The following is a 25217-nucleotide window of genomic DNA, read 5'->3' on the forward strand; positions in this document are numbered from 1 at the left end:
TAGGGAAAAGCAAGACTCATACAATGCAACCTATGAATGTGAATGCAACTACAAGCTAAAATGATTCTACCTACTCGGTGAAAAAAGTAAATAAATCTTTCAAGAACAAATATAAACTGGATTTCACTAATTCAAATCACAAGATAAAGTACAAATAACTTGCAAGAAGAAAATAGCTCATGAAGGCAGGGAACAAGGAGTCGAGCGTCGAACCCTCACTAGAAGTGTATGCACTCTAATCGCTCAGGTGTTTAAGGTTCGATCTCTCAATTCTCTACTAACCTTGTTTTCTAAGGCTTGCTTTTCTTCTACCAATCAACAAAGAATTAATACACAGATACACATATCAAGAGGTCTTTTAAGGGTTGTAATGGGGTTAGGGTCAAGGTAGGATTGTATTTGGCCAAGTGGACTAAAATCTGAATCCTTAATTAACATAAACTTTTTTCACCTAACTTAAGACAATCTATATAATCACAATACAAGATCTAACTGCCCATTAACTATATTTACCACATATTCATGCATCCCAAATTTAAGTATAACTCATATGCATTGATTTCACCATTTACTCTAGGGCATTTTGTCCCCTTTTTATTTTTCTGCTCTTTTTTTTTCTTTTCTTTTTATCTCCCTTTTTTTATTTTTCTTTTTATTTTTTTCTTTTATTTTTCTCAATGCATACGATTAAGGTAGTGAATGCACAAACATGTTCTCAACATTTTTCACATTTTCACAGAAAGTCTAACATACTCAATTCTCAAACCAAACGTTTCCAAACCCACTTTCCCCACACTTAATTCATGAGCACTTTCACTAGTCTAAGCTAATCAAGGATTCAAATTAAGGACATTATTGTTTTCCGCTTAGAGTTAGTGATGAGTTAAAGTAAAGAACAAAGGGGTATAATAGGCTCAACATTGGTTTGCAAAGGATAATAAAAGGTAAGGCCATCTGGGTATGTAAGCTAAGTGAAATAAGGCCTCAATCATATAAGTGCATACATACATCAAATAATAGAAATATAGAATTAAGTAAGACATAGATCACAATTTTAGAGAGAAAAACACACACCAAAAATAAAATATTGGTTTATAAGATGCAACCAATCAAATAGGCTCAAAATCTCACTGGTTTTGTATGTTCGAGCTCTAAACCATGTTTCAAAATAAGATTTCTTCAAACAAGTTCAATAAAAAATTTAATTCAAATTAGTGAAATGCTATAAAAAGTTTCTTGAAAAAGAAAATATTACTTTAACTAAGTGGTGGTAAAGTATGCAATTAAACATGCAAATACACATGCAAATGCAGCAATGAACTAACATAGAAAATAAAAAATTGGTGTTGAGAATGGACTAACTAACCCGTGGAGATCGGTATTGACCTCTCCACACTTAAAGATTGCACCGTCCTCGGTGCATGCAAAGATGTGCAGGTGGGCAGGGGTTGTGGTTCCTCAGCTGGTACTCGTTGTAAAGTCTTTCTCTTTACCCTTCCTAGTAGCCATCCTGAAAAGGGAGAAGAGAAAGGGACATCAAAGGGATAGAGAAAGGAAGAGGATAGTACGAGTGATAATCATGCCAAAGTAAAGAAGAATGTCGTTAACACATGGTCGCGACTCCATGAAATTAGGACATAAATGGAAATATAGCATGATAAATTGAGGCAATTAAATGTAAGATGTTTATTGACATGCTGGCAAAGGCATGAGTAGCATAGATCAAGCATTAAAAGCCAAAATGTATTATCATTCGTAAGAAACTAACAATAATATTTGTATTAATAATTATATTTAATTAATAAAATATTGGAAGGAATTGGTGAAGAACAGGCATTAGAGTAGAAGGATAGAATAATGAAGAAGTCACAATGCCATACGGGCATTTTCACAAACACATAGCATGCATGGGAAATAAGATGTGAAAAGTATTAAATTGAATATTGATAAACCACTATTTTATGGTTTATATTGTATTTAATTGAGTGGTTTTATCAAGCTTTTCACCCACTTATTCATATGATTTGCATGATTTTACAATTCCTTCCTAGTTTAGTTCTATGATTGAAAACATGCTTCTTTGGTCTTAATTTAGCTAATCTTAATCCTCTCCTATTACCATTCGATGCCTTGATCTGTGTGTTAAGTGTTTCAGGCTTCATAGGGCAGGAATGGCTTAGAGAATAAAGAGGAAGCGTGCAAAAATGGAAGGAACACAAGGAAATGAGGAGATGACCAGCGAGAAGTCACGCGGTCGCATGGCTCACGCGACCGCGTGAAATGGAAGAAATCAGAGTGACGTGATCGCGTGCCTGACGCGACCGCACGGATTGGAAGCTGCACGAACGACGCGAATGCGTGGACGATGCGCACGCGTGATACGAAAAACGCTGAGTGACGCGATCGCGTGGACGACGCGGATGCGTGACGTGCGCGATCTGCAGAATTGCAAAAGTCACTGGCAGAGATTCTGGGCCGCATTTCAACCTAGTTTTCAGCCCAGAAACACAGATTAAAGTCAGGGAACATGCAGAGACTCAACATGCATTCATAATTCATAATTTTTAGTTTAGATGTAGTTTTTAGTGAGAGAGGCTCTCTCATCTCTCTTAGGATTTAGGATTAGGATTTTTAGAAATTAGGAATTTATCTCATCTTCACATCAGGTTTAATATTCCTTTATTTTGACTTCTCTTCTACTTTGAGATACTTTAATGCTTTTATTTATGTTTGATTTATGTTACCCAATTGGCTTATAAATATTGTCCATGTTAGATTTTATTGCTTTGAATGTATGTTATTTGAGGTATTCCAGATATTTATGATTCTTATTTAGCTTTTTATATTATTGGCTTTAATTGATTAACTGGAAGCTCTTGAGTACCAACTATTCATGATTGATTGTTATGTCGGCTAATTAACTGGAATTCCACTAACTCTAGTCTTTCCTTAGGATTTGGTTAGGACTTAGGAAATCTAACCAATTGGTTCACTTGACTTTCCCTTGCTTACGCAAATGTTAACTAAGTGGGATTAACTTCCATTCTCATAGGAGTAACTGGGATAGGACTTCCGAATTTTCATATCCTGCCAAGAGTTTATTTTATAGTTATTTATTTATTTTATCTGCCATTTAAATTACTTGTTCCTCATCTTTAAAACCCCGATTTACAAAACCCATAACCAATAATAAGAACATACCTCCCTGCAATTTCTTGAGAAGATGACCCGAGGTTTGAATACTCGGTTATCAATTTCAAAAGGGTTTGTTACTTGTGACAACCAAAACGTTTGTAAGAAAGGTTGATTGCTTGGTTTAGTAACTATACTTACAATGAGAGTTTACTATAACCTCTAAACCATCAATCTTCAGTTCTTCAAACATGCAAGCAACCCTATAAAAATAATATATAATTGTCAAACAAATCCTTAATAATCCACAAGCAAAATATAAAAAATAATTACCTAAATAAATTTCTAACACCAATGAAAATAATGCAATGAATGAAAGTATGCAAATAAATTAAATGAAATAGAATGGTAGTGAAGAGGGATGAGAAGTTAAAGAGATGAAGAAGGAGAAAGTAAGAAAGAAGGAAGAAAGAAGCAGAAAGGAGAGAAGAAAGATGTGAACGCGTAAAAACTGAACGAGCCATGCGATGCAAAAGCGTCGCCCAGGCGTACGCGTGGGGGCCATAAAGGGAACATGACGCGCACACGTCATGGACGCGTACACGTGAATGAATTTGTGTCTTTCGCACAAGTCCCCGCAAGGGCAACACAACCCTCTGTCCAGGTGCTCTTTACGCCGATTTGGGTATCCACGCGTATGCGTCGTTGACGCTTACGCGTGGGTGGTAAATATTGCAAGGGACGCGCACGCGTACGCGTGGGGTGGCTTGTGTGCCACGCACCCCTCCCGCGTGTCTCTCGCGCAACTCACTGTTTAGTTGCGTAGTCACATACGATGCATGCGCGTCGTAGACGCTTGCGCGTCGATCCCCCTCTCTCTTTTTTTTATATAGTATGTAGAATGCAATGCAATGAATGTTATGCAAAATTCCAGGTTCAATCAAAATTCAAAAATATACTAAACTGAAAAATGAACGATCATACCATGGTGGGTTGTCTCCCACCTAGCACTTTTATTTTGAGTCCTTAAGTGTTATGGTGGCTTGTGCTTGTATTCATCCAGGAATCCCCACCAGTGTTTGTACTTCCAGTAACCTCTGGGATCCCAAACTAGGCGCAAAAGTCTTCAAGCAAGTTAAAGCAAGTGACAAGGCCCCACGAGTGTTGATTATTGGAATGAGTTTCAGGATCCCAAACCTTGCTTTTGCACCCGTCTTTGTGTAGATCATCATGATTTCATCCGGGTGGCACGCAATTGAAATTCTCACTACAGCTTCCAAACAACTTCCAAGACCCATTCAATTGAGCTTCACACCAAACCTTGTATTTAAACTTTGAGCACACAACCATGTTGAACCTTGCTTGACAACTTCTACCACTGACCATCTCCCTCTTACACTTAATGCCACAAATGGCTCTAAGCTGACCATCTGTCTCAAGTAAAGCATATTCAAGTGAGCTAATTAAGCTTAGAGATGAGAGATTTACCCACTTGAATGAAGGAATGGATGATGATGGCTTTGGGGGAGAAGTCTCCAACAACTTGGACAAGGTGATTTCCAGCTCCATTCCCTTGGGCTCTTCTTTGACAACTTCTACCTCCTTGCAAGCTTCTTCAACATCAACCTCTTTCTCTTGGTAGCTTTCTTCTAATTTGATCTCTTTTTCATTGCTCACCAAGGACATGGGAGATTGTGCTTCTTCTTCTTTAAACTCCATATCAAGTCCAATGGAAGATGATTCAAATGTAGATAAGAATTCATCAATGATTGAATCCATCTCTTGATCATCCCCTTCAAAGTCTTCAACCATGAGATGCCTTAGAGGTTGTACACCCTCCTCAACATCAATTTCAAATATCTTTGAAGGAGGCTCTATGACTTGAATTTCCCATGGAGGTTCTGCATCTCCTAAGTTTTCAACCACTTCTTCCTCCTCAATGGCAGGTGTAGCTTCTTCCAATTGTTCCAATACAAAATGGTGTTGCTCACTGTCCACCGGAGTTTCTAACTTCTCCATCATGCCACGTTCTTCAGTAGATTCTCCACATAAAGCCATGAAAGTTCCTTGAATGTCCGAACGTCGGGAAGGTAATCGATTTATCGCTTGATCCATTTATTTAAGTATAAAATCGTACTCCTCCTTGATGGTCTATTTTCTATGACAACGCCCTTCAACTACTCCTTCATCTACAAAGGTCTTTTCTACCTTCACCTTTAGTGCGTCCTCTAGCTCCTTATGAAGTATGGAGTCGCGAAGATGATTCCTTCTCTCTTGTTTCATATCAATAGCATCATTGGGATCATGTTGCTCATGGATTGATGGATGTGGGTGCTCTTCCATGGATGGTGGTGATGGGATGGAGAGATCATTTTGTGGTTGAGATGGAAGTGCACTGGATTTTGAGGGTTGATCCATGCAGGATATGAGATTTTAGAGTTTAGAGGTGAGACCAATGAGAGAGGTAAGTGTGTTCTCCATGGGGGTTTGGGGTGGATAGGAGGGTTCATTTTTTGGAAAACAGGTTCATAATACGGAGGTGGTTCTTTTTTATAAGGATATGGAGATGGTGAATATTAAGGTGGTGGTTCTGGGTATGGCTCATATGGTGGTTGGTGTGGTGGATAAGGATTAGGGTCATATGGAGGTGAGTGGTGAAAAGGAACTCGTGAGTATGGTGGTCCAAGGTTATGTTGATGATGGGGTTCATAAGCATATGGTGGTGGTTGTTGATAATCAAAAGAGTGCTCACCATAGCCATTGCCTTGATATGCATCACAGAATGGTTGTTGATAGTCCAGTAGAGGTGGTTGTTGCCATGAGGGTTGATCAAGTCCTTGTGGCTCCTCCCATCTTTGATTATCCTAACCTTGATGTATGTTCTCATTGTAATCTCCTCTTCCTGCAACATAATTGTAACCAGACTCATAGCCAAAGGGGTGAGAGTTCATAGTAGTAGGAGAAAATAAAAACAACAACTAACAAAAATAAAGTATTTTGAAAAAGATATGATTTTTGAAAAAAAGATAAGATAAGATTTTTGAAAAAGATATGATTTTTTTGAAAAATATTTGAATTTTGAAATTTAAAACTAAGATAAGATAAGATAAAAATTTTAAAATAAAAATCTGAAATTTTTTTTGAAAAATATTTACAATAACCAATAATAAGGCACACGTTTGCAATTCCCCGGCAACGGCGCCATTTTGACGAATCGGATTTCTAATTGGCAAAGAATTATAAAAATATATAATCACGTTGTAAGTATAGCTTCTAAACCAACAGAAAATTCTTTCGTACAAACGTTTTGGTTGTCACAAGTAACAAACCCTGATAAATTGATAACCGAAGTATTTAAACCTCGGGTCGTCTTTTCAAGGAATTGCAGGGAGATGTTCTTATTATTGGTTATGCAAAGGTATATTTTGGGGTTTTCAAAAGGATTGAACAAGTAATCTAATTGACAAGAAAAATAAATAAATAATTAAGAAAACTCTTGGCAAGGTATGAAAATTAAAAGTCTTATCCTAGTTATCCTTATCAATGGTGATGAGAATTATATTTTTGCTCCCACTCAGTAAACCTCTAACTATGAAGTTAAGTCAAGTGGACCAATCAATTTAACACCTAAAGTCCTAGTCAACTCTTGAGGAAAGACTAGAGTTATAGAAATCTAAATCAATCAGCAAAGATACAATCATCAAACACGATGAGTTTGATAACTCAAGAGTCACCAATTAATCAACTAAAACCAAGAATATAAGAAACTAAATAAAAGCCATATGTCTGAAATACCTCAAATATTAATAAAAGAAATCAGATTCAACATGGAAAAGTTCATAAACAAATGAAAGAGAAAATACATAAGAAAGAAACATTGAACCTGTAATGAAGAAATCTTAAATCCTAATCCTAACTCCTAAGAGAGAGGAGAGAGCCTCTCTCTCTAAAAACTACATCTAAACTATGAAAAGTGAATTATGATATGATCTCTTGAGTCTCTGCATGTTTTCTGACTTTAATCTGTGTTTCTGGGCCGAAATCTGGGTCAAAACGCGGCCCAAAAATGTCTCCAGCGTATTCTGTAATTTCTGCAGATCGCGCATGTCATGCGTACGCGTCGGTCACGCGTACGCGTCATTTAGTGATTTTCCTCTCCACGCGTGTGCGTCAGGCATGCGCTCGCGTCGTTTGCGCGAACTCCAATCCACGCGTGCGCGTCCAGCACGCGTACGTGTCGCTGTGATTTTGTCCAAATCACGCGCACGCGTCAGCCATGCGTGCGCATCGCTGTTCGCTGGTTATCTCCTTTATTTCTTGTGCTCCTTCCCTTTTTGCAAGCTTCCTCTCCATTCTCTAAGCCATTCCTGCCTTATGAAGCCTGAAACACTTAACACACAGATCACGGCATCGAATGGTATAAAGGAGAATAAAAATATACAATTAAAAGATCTTTAGGAAGCGAGTTTTCAATCATAGAACAATTTTAGAAAAGAATTGTAAATACATGCAAATCATATGAATAAGTGGGTAAAGACTTGATAAAAAAAACCACTTAATTAAACACAATATGAATAATAAAATAGTGGTTTATCAGGCGGTTCCCATGAAAGATAAGATAAAGATAAGATAAGATAACTAACTTATCTTATTTGAAAAAGGTCACTCTACACCATTATAAATACACTAGAGCACCCAAGTATAACTCATACTCTGATTCGACTAAAAACCTGCTTAATACCCTTGCTAACTTAAGCATCGAAATCCCTTGCAGGTACCACCACCCTCCAGTGATAAGGATCAGCACCACCACCGAGTCCAACAAGTCGGACACAACAGCTCCGACCAGTACAGAAGATCTTGTCCGAGATCGACCTACAGTTTCAGGTGACCCACAGAACACCATAAGAATAACCTATCTATGTCATTACCTCCATAGCCACCATAATAAACCATACCTCAAATCAACAACACATACACTCACCTCCCAAAAGCATCAACCAAAATTATAATTTACCAATTCCAAACTCATATGCTCATGTACCTAAGTCATTAGTTATCAATTCATCAAATTACCAACTAGTTAAAGAGCACCAAAATCAACACAACATCACTTTACTATTACCATAATAATTCTTCTATAACTACCATAACTCAATTCCACAATATCATATATCAACCTTGCAAATAACAACAAATTGTCATCCGTCTATCCAAGACATTCATATACCCTTTCAACAAGTCCATAGTAAAAAATTCATCAATTCACATCTTGTTATCATTATCCACCACAATAACCCAATACACAACTCATAGTATAATTCAACAACAAGGATGCTAAACATTAAATGTTCCTTTACATTCTAACTTATCCTAGGGTCGTCTAGCCTAAGTTTTCACAGAGCATTATATATTAAATACCCGAAACCTAAATCATACCTTGGCCAATTTTTTACATTTGGTCCAAGGCAACCCACATGGCGAGAAGCAAGTCCTCTCACCACAATTCCAGCTCTATCACCAGCCCAAGCTTCCATCAATCACCAATGTCCATAATTCAAGCGCCAATTACATATACACAGTACTAATTAATATATACACGACACATATATTAATATATATCCAAATTCAATATCTAACATACCAACTCAAGAAATTGACTAGGGTTAGAGATCCTCACCTTGTCCAGGTGTCACACAAGCAAGAGTGGATGTTTTTCTCGAGTTAATTTGAGCCTAAACATCAAAATTAAACAATTTTCAACATCATGGCTCATGAATTTCGAAACTGAGAATGAAAAAATTAAGGATGAAAATATGACTTCCTCACCTTAAAATGTTTTGGGCTTTGTAGAGCTCGACGACGTGAATGCGTGACTGCAAACGGTGAGGCAATCGGAGTTTCGGATCAAAAGTTGTGTGGATTTGATTGAGAATCAAGGGTTTGGTGTTGTCACTTGTTTTTGCCCCTTTCCTTGAATGTTTCCAGCGAGCATGAGGTTGAAGGAAGGAAAGGAAGCTGTGTTGGTTAAATGGGGTTGAGTATAATTGGGCCTTGGGCCCATTTCGAGCCTGGTTTGCCCGATTCGGCTCGTTCGGCCCAATCTTGGGCCAAATTCTTTGAAATTGGTGTTAAAATTCTCGTTTTAATGAGCTATATCCTAATTTAATATAATATTCACATTTTTAATTTTCTTTATTAAAAATTAATTTATTGACTAATTATTTACCAATTTTCTAGGGTTTACATCCTATCCACCTAATTAAGAATTTTGTCCTAAAAATTCATATTCAATTACCTGAAAAGAGGTGTGGGTAGTCGTCTCATGTCGGATTCAATACTCCTTGGTTTTAATCACCTGGTCTCAATTACTCACAGCTCCTAACCTCGTTGAGATAATTTCTAAGAAAGTGCAACTTCCTCTTTTCTAACTATCTATGTCTTCACTTCCAATTAAATCATTTGGTTGGGATCGCATAGTTAGAATCTTAGTTTGAATTTCACTAACCCTCTCTCTATTGTTTCGGTTTTCAATTTAGAACCTAGGTTGTCAAATCTTTCGGGGTTGGGTTGATACCGGCGTGACTAACGTACCATGACACCTTATTGTATAGCCTTGTCATTTTTTCTCCGATGGGTGAAAGGTAGATGGATTTTTGTCATTCAATTCACAATTACCTAATGGTATTAAATTCTTCGATCATTGTTAAAAGTTTATCTATCGGGGCGTCATCGTGGCACCATGAGGTTGCATCCACCCACGTCCTAAGTTCTTGGTTAATGTGTCGTTAGGTTCAGGTGTGATGAATCTCGACATAGAGATCGATTTCTCCTCTCAAAGTTCGAAAACTTGTTATATCAAGGCATCTAAGTAATCAGTGCGTATTGACGCGTCGATTGAACCGCATACAACACGGTCAAAAAAATTAAAGTTTCAGATCTCTTCTTATTGTGGTATACTACTCATTTCGTCTTCCGTATTTTAAAAGTTTTGCTCCTATTGAGTTATCGCCTTGATGGCTATATTTAGGAACTATACAAGCTGTTTGCTAAACTTGAGGTAACTTCTGGAAAACATCAAACTGAAAAACACTCACACCATACATATGGTGTTCACATGAAATGAAAAAGGACATCTAGTATTGTGACCGTACTAAGTCTCAAAACGAATGACAACATTCACAAGGAGAAAAATCAAAGTGCATTGTAGGAAGGAATTCAACTTGATCCTGTGATAGAGAGAGAACAGGGAATATCGAGTCAAGCAAGTCTCAACTGACTTCTGGAGAGTGCAGATTGCGGAAGTGAGCAACTCCATTCACGGCAAATTTCTCAAGTTGAGGATTTACACAAGTATGCCTAGACAAGGCTCATGCAAGTATGAAATAGTATTGGGAAGATAATCGATCCATTGCGAATGTGGAAAAGCTTATCGAGTAATTGCGAATTGTTTATAATTGTTTCATAGGACCAAATGACGAGAGCTAAAAAAGTTGGGAATTTGTGGGAGATTGCGAGTAGGCTTATGATGAGATCGGCTCTAGTTTTTTTTATGACTTAGTAAAAGTTGAATTCGTGATTGATACTGGTGAAAGTTGATTGCGTGTGAGTTGAGAACAAGTACACGTTTTCAAGTTAAAATATGAAGCTGAGGCATAGAGGAGTCGAATAATTTAAAAGGATTATCAACTCCAATTATTAAAAGGGCTTCCAAATTTAAACAAAACTATGAACTAAGAAGTAGAATCGGGAGAGTTACCAAATAGCCAACGATGGTGTTGAAGTAAGCTTGAGTAATGAGTATGGAGATGCTTGGGCTGCTAACTTGTGATGTAACCATGGTACACGGACGATTTGACAAAGGTGATATTGTAATTGGCTTTTAGATTGGACCATAGTAAGTTGATCATCGAAAGTCTTTCTGTTGTTATCTTCCTATTCCTCTGACATCATCGGTATTTCACACTGAGAACGCTTAATCAAACGGACTCTGTTCTTACTACTCACTTCATCTAGCTTTCCAAGTTTTGTTGACTTTAACAGTGTTATTGTACATAATGTAACCAAGAATGATTCGGTCTTCGTCTCAAATTCTTATCGCTACTCACTATCTCTTATCACTTGAGTAATTTACAGCTAAAAGCTAAATCCGTGTCATGCCTCTTCCTCGCAATTTTGAGTTATTAAGTTTGACACCTACAATTCTAGTTTATTGTAAGCATGGATAAGTGCGATATCTCACTTCCTATATGCAAATAAAATTTTAGGTATCAGTTTCAGTTTACCTTCTCCTTCTTGTGACCCACCGTCACCTTGGGCCCTCTTACGTGAACAAACTATTGCCTTATTCCCCTGATTCGCTTATCTCTAAGAGTCTTGATTATTCGTCCAATGCTAACTAAAAACTTCACTAAGCTCTGCAAGCTTTGACGGCAATACCTTATTCGGAACGATTTAGTTTGGTTATAAGTCCTATACTAGGTTTGACATTTCACTACTAGGTCTTTCTTCCTTATCTTAGGCTATGAGTAATCATGATATCCTAGAATGATACATTGCTCCTTAAATTGAATCATTGCAATTACCTTAACTTGGTGACTGTGATCGATATGCGTCATGAGTTTCCACCACGTGGACTAGGACAGTCCTTAACTAGATGCCCGGGTGATCCGCAAACAGACTCTGCTTGTTTTTATGCTGCCTATTGAGTCGGTAATTATCAGTCTTCTTGAATTCTTGACTCCTTGGTGCCAATTCTGATGGTGATCTCTTCGGCGGGACTCCCGGTTATCATTCTTTGCCACAGATGTGTTCCTCACACATTCTTCAGCTATTCGACTCTTGTTCACAAGTTCAGAAAATACCCTGATCTCCATTGGTGCAACAAAGCTCAGAATATCACTCCGAAGGCCCCCTCGTACTTAATACAATTCCACTCAGCAAAATCCTCATGAGCTTCTTGACAAATTCGTAAAAAATGACACAATTCCTCAAACCTGCTAGTATACTCAGTAACAGTCATCTGGCCCTGTTTTAGCCGAAGCAGTTCAAGTTCCTTGGCATTTCTAACTGAACTGGGAAAGTACTTCTTATAGAACTCTATCCGGAACAATTCCTAAGAAATTACAACCCCATTAGGCTGCAGAATACGCCTCGTGCCCTGCCACCAATGCTGAGCCTCACCTTGCAGCTGATAAGTTCCAAACTCAACCCACTACTCTTCAGAAACCTGTTTAGCCTGTAATGCTCGCTCAATAGCTTGAATCTAGTTGTCCGAATCAGTAGGGTTTGAGGTTCCTCTAAAGGTTGGAGGATGAACCTTCAGAACGGAGGAAAGCGTCACAAGGCCCTCATCGCCGTTATTGCCATTATTTCCATTGTTTATTTGGTTTTCCAGGGCTTTGGCTGTCGCCTGCATAGCCGGAGCCATGTTTCCCAGGGCAACCATAAAGTCTACATGGTTAGGATTATTGCCTGTCGCTTCAGGCATAACATTTCCTATTCTGCCTCTACCTCGCCCGCGTCCGCGTCCGCAAGTCAACATATGGTCCCTATACACACAAAACAAGTGATATCAAGTTGATCAGTCTCAATATCGCAAGTCTAGTCTTTTAAGTCCCAAATGCATGCTCATGAACGTTTATGCCACATATATCAGTTAGATATCCTAATAGCACATAGACACATATACAGAGAATGCATAGAAGCATAGTCAGTCCGTCCCTCAGGCTTTATAGGAACGAACTGCTCTGATACCATAATGTGACACCCTACTACAAGAAGCTTGATGCTTAAATCATAGAATAGAGGTAGTGTGGTGTTACGGACCTCTAATCAGTAAAATACATATATATAATAGTGGAAAAATATAATATACTAGGAGCTTTGAAAAACGGGTAAAGAAAAATCGCAAAATAAAAAGCACAACACTCAGGAAACGGAAATACTTTCGGGCTAAGAAACCTAAATATCATAGATATGAATAAGCGAAAGAGTGGATAGATAGCCAAGAATACAGCATAACTAGCTCCTGACTCAGCCTGCGAAGCCAAGGTTGACCGGAGAATATTTACATACATATACAAGTATCTCAAAATACCCAAAATACAGAAATAAAACCTTAACTCTCCTATAACCTCTATAAGGGACAAAATAATCAAGTTTCTTGGAAAAAAAAGCTAAGTACATATATATACATAAACTGATAATCAAAAGAACCCAGGGACTACTTCGCCTCAGGAATCCAGACGCCTAGCGAGGAGCCTCTCGACCTGCATCTGAAAATAACAACACAGTATGGGATGAGAACTGGAGGTTCTCAGCATGGTAACGGTGCCACGCACATAATATATAAGGTCCCGGGAATGCCAGAGGCAATCCTAGAATGCCGACACTCAGATTATAAAACTTAAAATTTATTAAACATAAACCATAAAAGGGGTAGGTTTCTAGGGAATTCTAAACTTAACTTAAACTTTATCTTAACACCCAGCCTGGCCACTTTTCCACCGTTCCTCCATATCCAGTGGGTTTACAAATACAGACAAACAGACAATTTCAAGCACAAGTAGGAGACAAGAAGTGCAAGTAGCAGTTATCACAATTATCATAATATATTCAGTTAGGCAATCCCAAGTAAGGCATAGCAAGCAAACAAACAAACAAAATGCATATGATAAATGTCTATTCTACTGGCTGTGAGCTAACGTGTCGGTTACTTTGCCAGAACCTGACACATCTGGTAGCTAACCCAAACATTGGTCTCTAGGTTGCGCATCTCCAAGAGGATCATAAATGAAGGAGAGTGCCTTTTCACCTTCTCCTGGAGGTTTCACGAAGGAGAGTGCCTTTCCACATCGAAGGAAAGTGCCTTTCCACCTTGCAACCAGAGAAGAATATGGAGAAAACAATACGAAGGAGAGTGCCTTGCCACTTTCCCCACATCTACATCATGACAAGAGAGGGAACTTCCGTCCTCAACTTGCCATATCGACCATTTCGGCCACACACAGTCATCCCCAAATCTCATCATTTATCATCATCATTTCCTTACATTCGTTCTTTTTAGCCATAGCAACATGTATTCATTTAGCTTTCATATCATTCTCTTATAATTCATCACGTTTACCCTTTTCTTCATCCCCAAGTAACCTCAATTTTCTAGCTTCAACTAATTACTAAACTTACTAATAAGATCTGGGGTTAAAAGAATAAAAACAGAGGTTTAAAGGTTCGAAACCATGTTTGAATCATAAAAATATGAGTGCTAAAAAAATAGAGTGTGTGCGTCCGCACACAGGTGTGCATGCTCACAGTTTGTGAAAGGCAGAGCATGTGCGTGCGCACACTAACCAGAAACTACTTAGTGTGCGTGCGCCTCACCTATGCGAGCGCCACCAGCAGAAAGCATACCCTGGTGCGTGTGTGCACACAAAGACATGCGTACGCACAAGTGAAGTTGTTGCTACTGCTGGGTGCGTGTGCACACCAGTGTGCCTGGGCACACACCAGAAATTCTGGTTCTGCTGTATTTTAAAATTTTTCAGTTTTTTGCACCAGATTTCTGGCATCCATAACTTCCTCTACAGGATTCGATTTTTTTGCAAAATTTATATTATTCTCAAGCCTAATAAAATTCTCTTTGATTTGAAATAAATCTCATCCTCATCCAGAATTTGAGGTTCGAGTTATGGATTGCCAAAGTTTATAAAAATCAAGTTTTCGTTCAAAACCTCAAACCTCCATTTTCTTTAAAATTCAATTTACCATCATCATAACCTATCTATATCATTACCACCACAGCCACCATAATAAACCATACCTCAAATCAACAACACATACACTCACCTCCCAAAAGCATCAACCAAAATTATAATTTACCAATTACAAACTCATATGATCATGTACCTAAGTCATTAGTTATCAATTCATCAAATTACCAACTAGTTAATGAGCACCAAAATCAACACAACATCACTTTACCATTACCACAATAATTCTTCCATAACTACCATAACTCAATTCCATAATATCATATATCAACCTTGCAAATATCAACAAATTGTCATCCGTCTATCCAAGACATTCATATACCCTTTCAACAAGTTCATAGTAAAAATTTCATCAATTCACATCTTGTTATCATTATCCACCACAATAACCCAATACACAACTCATAGTATAATTCAACAACAAGGATGCTAAACATTAAATGTTCCTTTACATTCTAACTTATCCTAGGGTCGTCTAGCCTAAGTTTTCACAGAGCATTATATATTAAATACCCGAAACCTAAATCATACCTTGGCCAATTTTTTACATTTGGTCCAAAGCAACCACAAGGCGAGAAGCAAGTCCTTTCACCACAATTCCAGCTCTATCACCAGCCCAAGCTTCCACCAATCACCAATGTCCATAATTCAAGCTCCAATTACATATACACAGTCCTAATTAACATATACACGACACATATATACCCAAATTCAATATCTAACATACTAACTCAAGAAATTGATTAGGGTTAGAGATCCTCACCTTGTCCAGGCGTCACACAAGGAAGAGTGGATATTTTCCTTGAGTTAAATTGAGCCTAAACATCAAAATTGAACAATACATTATGGCTCATGAATTTAGAAACTGAGAATGAAAAAATTGAGGAAGAAAATATGACTTTCTCACCTTACAATGTTCTGGACTTTGTAAAGCTCGACGACCCAAACGCGTGACCGCAAACAGTTCGACAATCGGAGTTTCGGATCGAAAGTTATATGGATTTAATTGAGAATCAAGGGTTTGATGTTGTCACTTGTTTTTGCCCCTTTCCTAGAATGTTTCCAGCGAGCATGAGGTTGAAGGAATGAAGGGAAGCTGTGTTGGTTAAGTGGTTTTGGGTATAATTGGGCCTTGGGCCCATTTTGGGTTTGGTTTGTCCGGTTCAGCCTGTTCGACCCAATCTTGGACCAAATTTTTTGAAATTGGTGTCAAAATTTTCATTTTAATGAGATCTATTCTAATTTAATATAATATTCACATTTTTAATTTTTTTATTAAAAATTAATTTATTGACTAATTATTTGCTAATTTTCTGAGGTTTACAAAAAACGCTGACGTATCAAGTTCAAAAATAGATAGAGACGTAATTATCTTTAAATTTAAATTGGTTAGGGATTTATTTATCTTTATTTTTTAAATAATATCTTTTTTTAAATTATTTTTTATTCATTATATTAATATTTTTTAAATAAATTATTGAATATATGGTATAATAAGTACAAACTAATTAATAAATTATTCAAATTTAAAAATATTATTTATTATAAAACTAAATAAATAATTTTCAAATATAATTTTTAAATATATAAATAATAAACATTAAAATATGGTTAATACATTGATAATAATAACCCTATAATATATTATTAGTAGTATGATCTAAATAATTTTCACAATAAAGTGAAAACTGATGAACACATTATTTGATATATAATAAAATTTTTTGAGTAATAACAAATTTAATTTTTTTTACCTCTTTAAACTAAATTAATAATTCTATTTGATATTTTTACACTAAAATACATATGAATATGCTACTAATACTAAATAATATATATATATATATATATATATATATATATATATATATATATATATAGTGTATTTTAGTGTAAATATATCAAATAGAATTATTAATTTAGTTTAAAGAGATAAAAAATTAAATTTGTTATTACTCAAAAAAATGTATCAAATAATGTGTTCATTAGTTTTTATTTTATTATGAAAATTATCTAGATTATAATACTAATAGTATATCATAAGCAGGAACGAATCCAGAAATCTAAGAATGGAGGGACTAAAAATTAAAATCTTATATAATCAAATATAATCTTATATATTTGATAATAGATATAATTATAATTAATTTTTTAACTAAAAATTAATAAATACTTATCAAATAAAAAAATTATCTCAATTTTTATAATTTTTTCATAATTTTTTATGGATTTACATCTAATAAAATATAAAATTTTTTATTTTTAAATATTTTATTAATTAATTTACTTTATTAAGTATTTATGTTACAGTGAGTTATATTTTTATGTTTTATATTATTAAAATATATGATATAAAATCATATAAATTAATTACACTAACAAATTTGTTATGTAAATTTAAAATATATTAAAGTATTTTTATATAATAATAGAGATAAAAATTAATAAAAAATAATAAAAAGAATAACTAAATAAAATTAGAAAAAATGTTATTATAAATAATATTAAAGTATTTTTTATATGATTATAGATATTAAAATTAATTTTAAAAAAAGAAATATAAAATTTTTTTAAATCAAATAAAAAATACAAATAATATAAATACATGTAGAGAAATTTAAATTCTAATACATAAAGAATACTAACTTTTTTTACTATTATTACACTATTAAATTTTACTTTATACAATGCATCTATATAATAGTATAAGTTTAAAATTTGTTGGGGGCTAAAGCCACTACTTGACCTACCTTAAATCCGTTTCTAATCATATGATTATTATTAGGGCAATTTACATAAATAAATTGTTACACCTTTACAATTACGCAAATACATTGTTTCCAAAATAAAGACGCAGATACATTGTTTCATATATCTATAGAAATTGCTACTGGCAATAGCGGTTTACATAAACACATAATCCGCTACTGTCAGTCGCGGATAGAAACCGCTAGAGCCTGTCGCGATTTCTATTTGTTTGGGGTTGGTCATAAACCACTACTGTCAGTAGCGGTTTATGTGAATTGGGACACGTGTGTAAACCGTTGGAGGCAGCAGCGGTTTACGTTGTTGAAAGAGAAAGAAACGAGTATACATTTTTTGCAATCATATGATTTATACAGATAAAAAGTAAGTAATTTTTAAAGAAAAATGTATGCTTTAGTGAATTTTTTACTAAAAATAAATTATTTTATCATTCATGAGTTTTAGAAGGAATGAAGATAAAAAAAAATTAGTCTTAGTTTATATATTATAGTATTCTGTGAGTACACACTCTTTGATTTGCTATTTAGTCTCATTTTAATAATAAATACAAATAAAAAATTATTACATGCATATTTATATTTTTTATTTTATTCATCAAATTACGATGCTATCACTATTATTTATCCAATCAATCAACTATAAAATACAAATAGTTTTTATTTTTTGGTATAAGACAACAAAGTTGCACAAATAAAAAAAATTTATTTAGCTAGAACCTCAAATGCAAATCAGTACCAAAAAACACAACCCCATGTTCCAAACTCTCCGAATCTCCTTTGAATGGTTGATATAAATAAAAGATAATGAAGTAATTTTTTAAGAAAAAAATATATGTTTTAGTGAACTTTTGGCTAAAAATAAATTATTTTATTATTTATAAATTTTAAAAGAAATGAGAATAAAAAAAATTAGTCTTAGTTTATATAATTTAATACTTTGAGTACTGTATTTTTTTATTTGTAATTTGGTCTCACTTCTAATAATAAATACAAATAAAAACTCAAAGAGTAAGTACTCAGAGTAGTAAAATAGCAAATCAAAGAGTGAGTACTCACAGAATACTAAAATATATAAACTAAGACTAATTTTCTTTTTTTTTTAATCTTCATTCCTTCTAAAACTCATGAAGGATAAAATAATTTATTTTTAGTAAAAAATTCACTAAAGCATACATTTTTTCTTTAAAAATTACTTCATTTTTTATCTATATAAATCATATGATTGCAAAAAAAACTCGTTTCTTTCTCTCTCAACGTAAATTGCTACTGCTTCCAGCGATTTACACACGTGTTCCAATTCACATAAACAGCAGCAAATTCTGTGTTTATGTAAACCGCTTAGCGGTTTCTATAAATATATGAAACAATGTATTTGCGTCTTCATTTTGGAAACAATGCATTTGTGTAATTTTAAAGGTGTAACAATTTATTTATGTATATTGTCCTTATTATTATTAATGTATTCATCATATTTTAATATTTATTATTTATATATTTAAAAATTGTTTATTTAATTTTATAATAAATAATATTTTTAAATTTAAATAATTTATTAATTAATTTGTATAATACTATATATTCAATAATTTATTAAAAAATAATAATATAATAAATAAAAAATAATTTTAAAAAATATTATTTAAAAAATAAAAATAAATAAATTTTTAACTAATTTAAATTTAAAAATAATTAATTCTGTCAAATTTTGAGTCTGATATGTCAATATTTTTGTTTAAAATTGACGAAAAAATATCCACAAATACTATATTATATCATAAAAATAAAAAATAAAGTCCAAAATAAACCCATTTTATCTTAAAAAATAGTTCACTCGAGAAATATGGGCATCGGGGTCGGTGTTGAAAAGGAAAGTGACAAAATCGAGTCAAAAGAGAAATGCAGATAACGTGAAAACTTGAAAGCAAAGGTTGCTTAGCCAAAAATATGAAAAGAATTAGGAAAAGAAGAGCCCAAAAAAAAAGAGAAAGAAAAACAAGAAAATGGACAAAAGGATGCTTCGGGTAGAAAACAAACAAAAAAATCTTCATGCAAGGGAATGAGGGTGCATCGCCAGGTGGACACTCTATTGACAAATCATACATTCACAGTCACACTCCCATTTTTTTTCTTTTTCTTTTTTCAAAAGAAATTATGATTATATTATATATATATGATATTCTTTATTTTATTGCAGTTGCTTTTCATTTTTGTGTGGGACCCACATCACAGTGTAGTGGTGCTGCCTGCGCAATGCTTCAACTGCTAAGCGAACGAGGGATGAGTGAGGGAACGCAACAACTAGCGTCGTGGTGCCAAGTCAATCCTTTTCAAACTTGAACCTTCACACACAAACACCCTTTCTTCCCGCAAGTGTTTCCCACGCTCCTGGTAACTGATTAATGCTAAAATAAAAAACCAAAGGTTAATACTAAAATAAAAACAAAAGGTTAATTATTCTTCAATTAAATTATTTAAAGTATAATTAGATTCTATGTATGATGTATGATATTTTAGATTTAAATTCATAATAATCGTTAATGTAGCAGAAAAAAATGATTATTCAATTATTTAGTAAATTCTACACATAACACAAATTATTAAATTTTTTGTTAAAATATTAATCCAAAAATGTTTAACATTTTAATTTCTAGATTTCATTATTGCAAGATTATAATTTGGAATTTGGATGCAATGTGTCAGTGTCAATGAAATAAAAAAGTTGACACAAAATTGGTAACGGTTTTAAAAAGAAACGTTTTTAATATTTTTATTTTTATCTCATTAAATACCAAAAATTAATTATATATTCTAACCATTATATCTAGAAGAGTATATAAGAAAAAAAGTTGTATATAAATTCATGTTAATTTTATTATTTTTAATCTTATAATAATATAAATTTGAATTTTTTATCGTATTATATTAAAAAAATAATACTACATATTTAAGTATTTTTTTTAATTAAGTGCAATCAAATTTATTTAATATCAATAAAAATTAATTATAAATAGTATTATTCTAAATTTTATTATTTAATTTAGTTGGACTTAGTTTATAAAAAGATTTAAATTTATAATATTATTCTTAAATTTAGACAATTTTTAAATTTATTTAGATTCAAAATAAATATTATCCATTTTTTTCATAAAAAAAAAAGATGAAAACCATAAAGGATTAGGAGGAAACTTAAATAGCAAGAGTGACTAAAAAGATGCTACGTCTATTTAATTTCATTAATTATCACACAAAAATGGTAATATTGATAGTACAACTCAACATGAATTTGTAACCTGTTCACCCAGAGCTATGATTAACGTGAGCAGTCAAACTAAAAAACGTGAAAGGAATTCGAATACCATAAATTATTGAAATAAAACATTGCCTAATTAGATATCTTACTGTTTAAAAATCATGATTAGTGTGAGAGGAATGTGCCGGGAAGTGCCACGGTATTGTCAGTATCACATTCTACGTACAAACCCAACATCCACTAACTAATAGCCAGAAAGGTTAAAACCGAAATGGTAAAAGAAACTCAGACCGCATGAAAATTCATAGATGGCGCGTAGCTACAACACACCCGCGCCGCGCGTCACTAACTTGTACCAGAAAAAGCACCGCCTCTTTCCGCTCTGCTCTACAAAAAGTACACACCACCCCTCGCCTTCTCTCTGTCTTTTCTTCCCTTCTCTCTATATCTCTCTCGTTCTCTCAATTCCATTTTCCATTGTTTCTTTTTGTTTTTTCTTAATACACAAAAAAAAAAAAAAAATCCACCGCGTTTGAGAGAGACACATAAAATGAAAAATTGAAAAAATAAAAAGTAAAAACAGAAGAAGAGACTGTGTTGTTAAAAGGCACATCAAATCCTTCCTTCAATCCATGCTCCGTTTCGTTTCATTTCATTTTATGTCTCGTTTTACACCCATAGCAGCTACTACTCTAGCCGGGTCCCTTTAAATCACTTCACCACCACTATTAAAAAACCAAAATCTCTTCCCTCTCGAAGTTCCAGAGATCTTTACTTCATCTTTTTTCATTCTCTTCTTCTGTCTTTCTTTTGTCTTCATGGCTGAGAACCTGGACGACGGTGAGTTTTGGCTCCCACCACAGTTCCTCACAAACGACGATACGCCTCTGAACAACATCAACGATTTCAGTTACAACCACGTCACTTCCTTGCTCAATCGCCAAAACGACGTCGTTTCGAGGCAGATGTTAAGTTATGGGAGCAGTTACCCCTATTCTCCTGTGGAGTCCAGCGAGACAGAGAGCAGCGACGAGGAAGAACACCACCACCACCAGATCGCCGATTTGACTCGCCGAGTTGCACACACCAAACTCGGACTCGACTTCCACCACCATCACTCCTTACCCTCACAAATACCCAAGGTATTAAAAAATTTAAAAAATAAATAAAAAATATACGAGTTTGTTTTTTTAAATATAATTGTCTTTCTTCTAGAGTGTCGTTGTGAGCGGTTCGCCACAGTCGACTCTGTGCGGTTGCGGGGGAAGAGGAGGTTCATCGTCGAGTCCGAACAGCGGGTGTCACGTGACTTCTCAGAGGGCCACGTGGGATCTCCTGCGTGCTGCTGCAGGGGAAGTCGAGAGGATGCGCCTCGGCCACCCCCACTTGAACGACAACTTCACCATAGAACGATGCCGTTTCGACCATAACAACAACACAAGCGTTGTCGTTCCGCCAACAAACCCTGGAATCGTTGCATTCAACAATAACAGCCACCACCATCTCTCGGCCACTCAGCAGAAACTCCAAGTAGCACAGGTAAAAATAAAATTTCTCAAGAATTCAAAAAAAATTGCGTTATCTGGTTATGCCGTTAATGATTAGTATTTTTGTGTTTTTAGTTTGAGATGCTGAGGCAACAACAGTTGGCGAAGCAGCAGCAGGGTTCCGTTCCAGTGTGGTGCGGTGCACAGAACAGGGGAAGGAGTGATGTTGGTTCCGTTGGAGTAAGAAACATTGGTAGTTTGTGTGATGCAGCTGCATGGCCTTCTATGCAGGCCCAGCAACACGCGAAGCAACAAAATCAACAGCAATATGGGTCTGGAATGAGAGCGGTTTTTCTTGGGAATCCTAAGAGAGAAAGTGCTGGAACCGGTGTGTTCTTGCCACGACGTGTTGATAGAGCAGCTGAATCAAAGAAGAAGTCAGGTTAAGACAAAATCAAGAAATAACTTGCGCATCCATTTTTATTACTTATTTCCTTTTATTGTTTTCGTGGTATATGATTTGTTTGTTGCTTCTATTGTCTGTTTTTTGTGCTGGAAACTTTTCTATTTTATTGGGGATTAGGGTTTTATTAAAAAATTACTCTTCCCTTCCCTCTTGTTTAAATCTTTTGTTTCCTGTAATTTTATTTTAAAAATATTTGCGGTGGTTTTTGTTGGGTTTATTGTCTTGGGCGTTATTTTATTTGGCATTAGTGTTGCTTTTTCTGTATTTTTTTTCTTTTTTACTGTTTAGTTTTGGTTTTAGTACTGTTTTGACGTTTTTGTTATTTTTGGTTTGTTTTTACCTTTCAGGTTGTTCAACTGTTTTGGTTCCGGCACGAGTGGTGCAGGCCCTGAATCTGAAGCTTGAAGACATGGTGCCGGTACACAATCACCACCACTCACGTTCCAATGTGACCTCCAACATGGAAAATGGTAAAAAAATTGAATAGTGGATTTGGCACCTTGCGAATTTTACTTTTTTGCCCCCCCCCCACCCCAAAATTAATTTAATTTTTGTATTATTCCAATTTTGTAAATACATGGTTTAATTCTTTTTTGTATTTGTATTATTTTCCCCAACTTCTCAAGTCCCTGCACACTTATTATAGAAAATTTTCAAATTAAGATATTTAGTCTCATTGTATAATATTAGGGAATGTTAAAGGGCCAAATTCTTTTATTGTTTTTGGCCGTCCGTTAGCAGTGTGATGTGTTCTTGGATTAAATGATGCCAAAAGCAATAAATTCTGATGACGGGTCATTTTTTCATCTCTTGCATTTTTCATACCAAAAGGCCAGTTTCCTTTTATTTAATTTTATTTTTTATATACACTTTTACATTGTTATTATTTGTTAATACTATTCTATTGTAGAGATTTAATTTCTATGATCACCATCGGAAATAAAATAAGATAAAGATAGAGGTATAATTTTTTCACAAATTTGGAATGCCAATATCAAGTTTGAAAGAGGCAAAATCACTTCCATTGATGTATATAGTATAGAGTGTATATTATATTATTCTCTTGATGAAAAATGTAATAGGAATATATTATTAATATGGCATTATTTTATGGCTGTGTTTATATTATTGCGCGACTCTGATTTTTGGCATATGCAGCAGCTGGATCAACTATTCCAAGGATTCGGAGTAACTATAACTATGGATTCAGTCACCAGAAGCGTAACAATCTAAGGCCACAGCCACAAGTGAACCATGAGATCCGTTTGCCCCAGGAGTGGACTTACTGATCAATATTTTGTTTTACCCATATCCTATTTAGTGGTGGTTGATCTTGCTGGGAAATGGGTTTATTTTCTCTTCTTTTCTTTAGGGTCGTAAAAGAAAAAAAATGGGGGGTGGTTAGTTAATGGTTAGGACTTAGGACTAATGTTTTTAGTAAAGGGATAAAAAGGAATAGTACAAGTGAAACAGTAGTTTTTTGGTTGGTAGGTAAAGGGATTGGCTCCTGTTGAAAGGCGGTGGGAAAAGAACATACTAGTGCCTTTAGCCTCTTTTTTTTTTCTTTTTTTTTTTGGAGTAGGAAAATAAATTCGGAGCCTCTGGAAAGAAAACCAGCTATAAAAGTGATGCAAAGCAAAGAGCTGCAGAAGCAAATTTGCAGTGATATCATCAACTTCTGTTCTTTTTCATATCTTGGGAAAAAGGCAGTGTGTTGGAAATGGAAGAGTAAATTTTGCCGCCTGTGTTTTATTGGGTGGTTTTAGATATAATAAATAAATTAGATGGTAATTTAGGGATTATGCGGAGACCTGATTTGGGGAAGGATTATTTGGAGGAGAAGGATTATGGCCTTTCAGCATGGTTGAATCGCAATGTAATCAACAAATCATTTGGGGAATTAACTTGTTATTGGATTATTGATTACAAGCCGTGCATCCAATTACCATAAAGTAATAAAATTAATTATCCGTTATATGGTATGTGCTTATATTTTTTTATATGTACTCCGATTATTTATCTTCCAGCTTTAATTTGATTACTGCTGTTATTTGAGTCGGAAGTTTTAGTTTCTAAAAAAATTTATTATCGAGGTTTTTGAATTTTAACGGATGTTTTATTTTTGTGAAGTTTAAGAATTTTAATGTAATAAAAAATTGTTAGGGATTAAGGTGTCGGTCTGTCGGATGCAAAATTTTGAGAGATTAATTTAGGTATATATTTTTAGATTAAAATATGTATAAATCAAACACTATTATATGAATATGTGTATGTTTTCGTTAATAATTTTACATAAAATCCAAGTCATTGAATTCGAATTAGCTAATACTAAATTAAATTAATATA

At 34.5% G+C, this 25217-nt stretch overlaps 1 protein-coding gene across 2 annotated transcripts; it reads left to right on the top strand.

The window, feature by feature from the left end:
- The first annotated feature begins 21468 nt into the window (after positions 1 to 21468).
- Positions 21469 to 24838, top strand: LOC130960643 (uncharacterized). 2 transcript variants are annotated; one of them, XM_057886091.1, is made up of 5 exons: positions 21469 to 22060; positions 22134 to 22457; positions 22541 to 22847; positions 23219 to 23341; positions 24033 to 24838. In XM_057886091.1, the coding sequence occupies exons 1-5, from the start codon at positions 21737 to 21739 to the stop codon at positions 24158 to 24160; spliced, it is 1206 nt and encodes a 401-aa protein (XP_057742074.1). In that variant the 5' UTR covers positions 21469 to 21736; the 3' UTR covers positions 24161 to 24838. The 2 variants fall into 2 exon arrangements, with proteins under 2 accessions (XP_057742074.1, XP_057742073.1); XM_057886090.1 differs by having other exon boundaries at positions 21470 to 22060; positions 24030 to 24838.
- The last annotated feature ends 379 nt before the right edge of the window (positions 24839 to 25217 follow it).

This window comes from Arachis stenosperma, chromosome 2 (assembly GCF_014773155.1).
Source record: "Arachis stenosperma cultivar V10309 chromosome 2, arast.V10309.gnm1.PFL2, whole genome shotgun sequence".
Taxonomy (NCBI): Eukaryota; Viridiplantae; Streptophyta; class Magnoliopsida; order Fabales; family Fabaceae; genus Arachis; species Arachis stenosperma.

Excerpts from the sequence above, each read along its gene's own strand:
- LOC130960643 (XM_057886090.1), top strand. The coding sequence starts at position 21,737 with ATGGCTGAGAACCTGGACGACGGTGAGTTTTGGCTCCCACCACAGTTC. Across the intron at positions 22,061-22,133 it reads TACCCTCACAAATACCCAAG|AGTGTCGTTGTGAGCGGTTC; the intron begins GTATTAAAAAAT and ends TCTTTCTTCTAG. Across the intron at positions 22,848-23,218 it reads TGAATCAAAGAAGAAGTCAG|GTTGTTCAACTGTTTTGGTT; the intron begins GTTAAGACAAAA and ends TTTACCTTTCAG.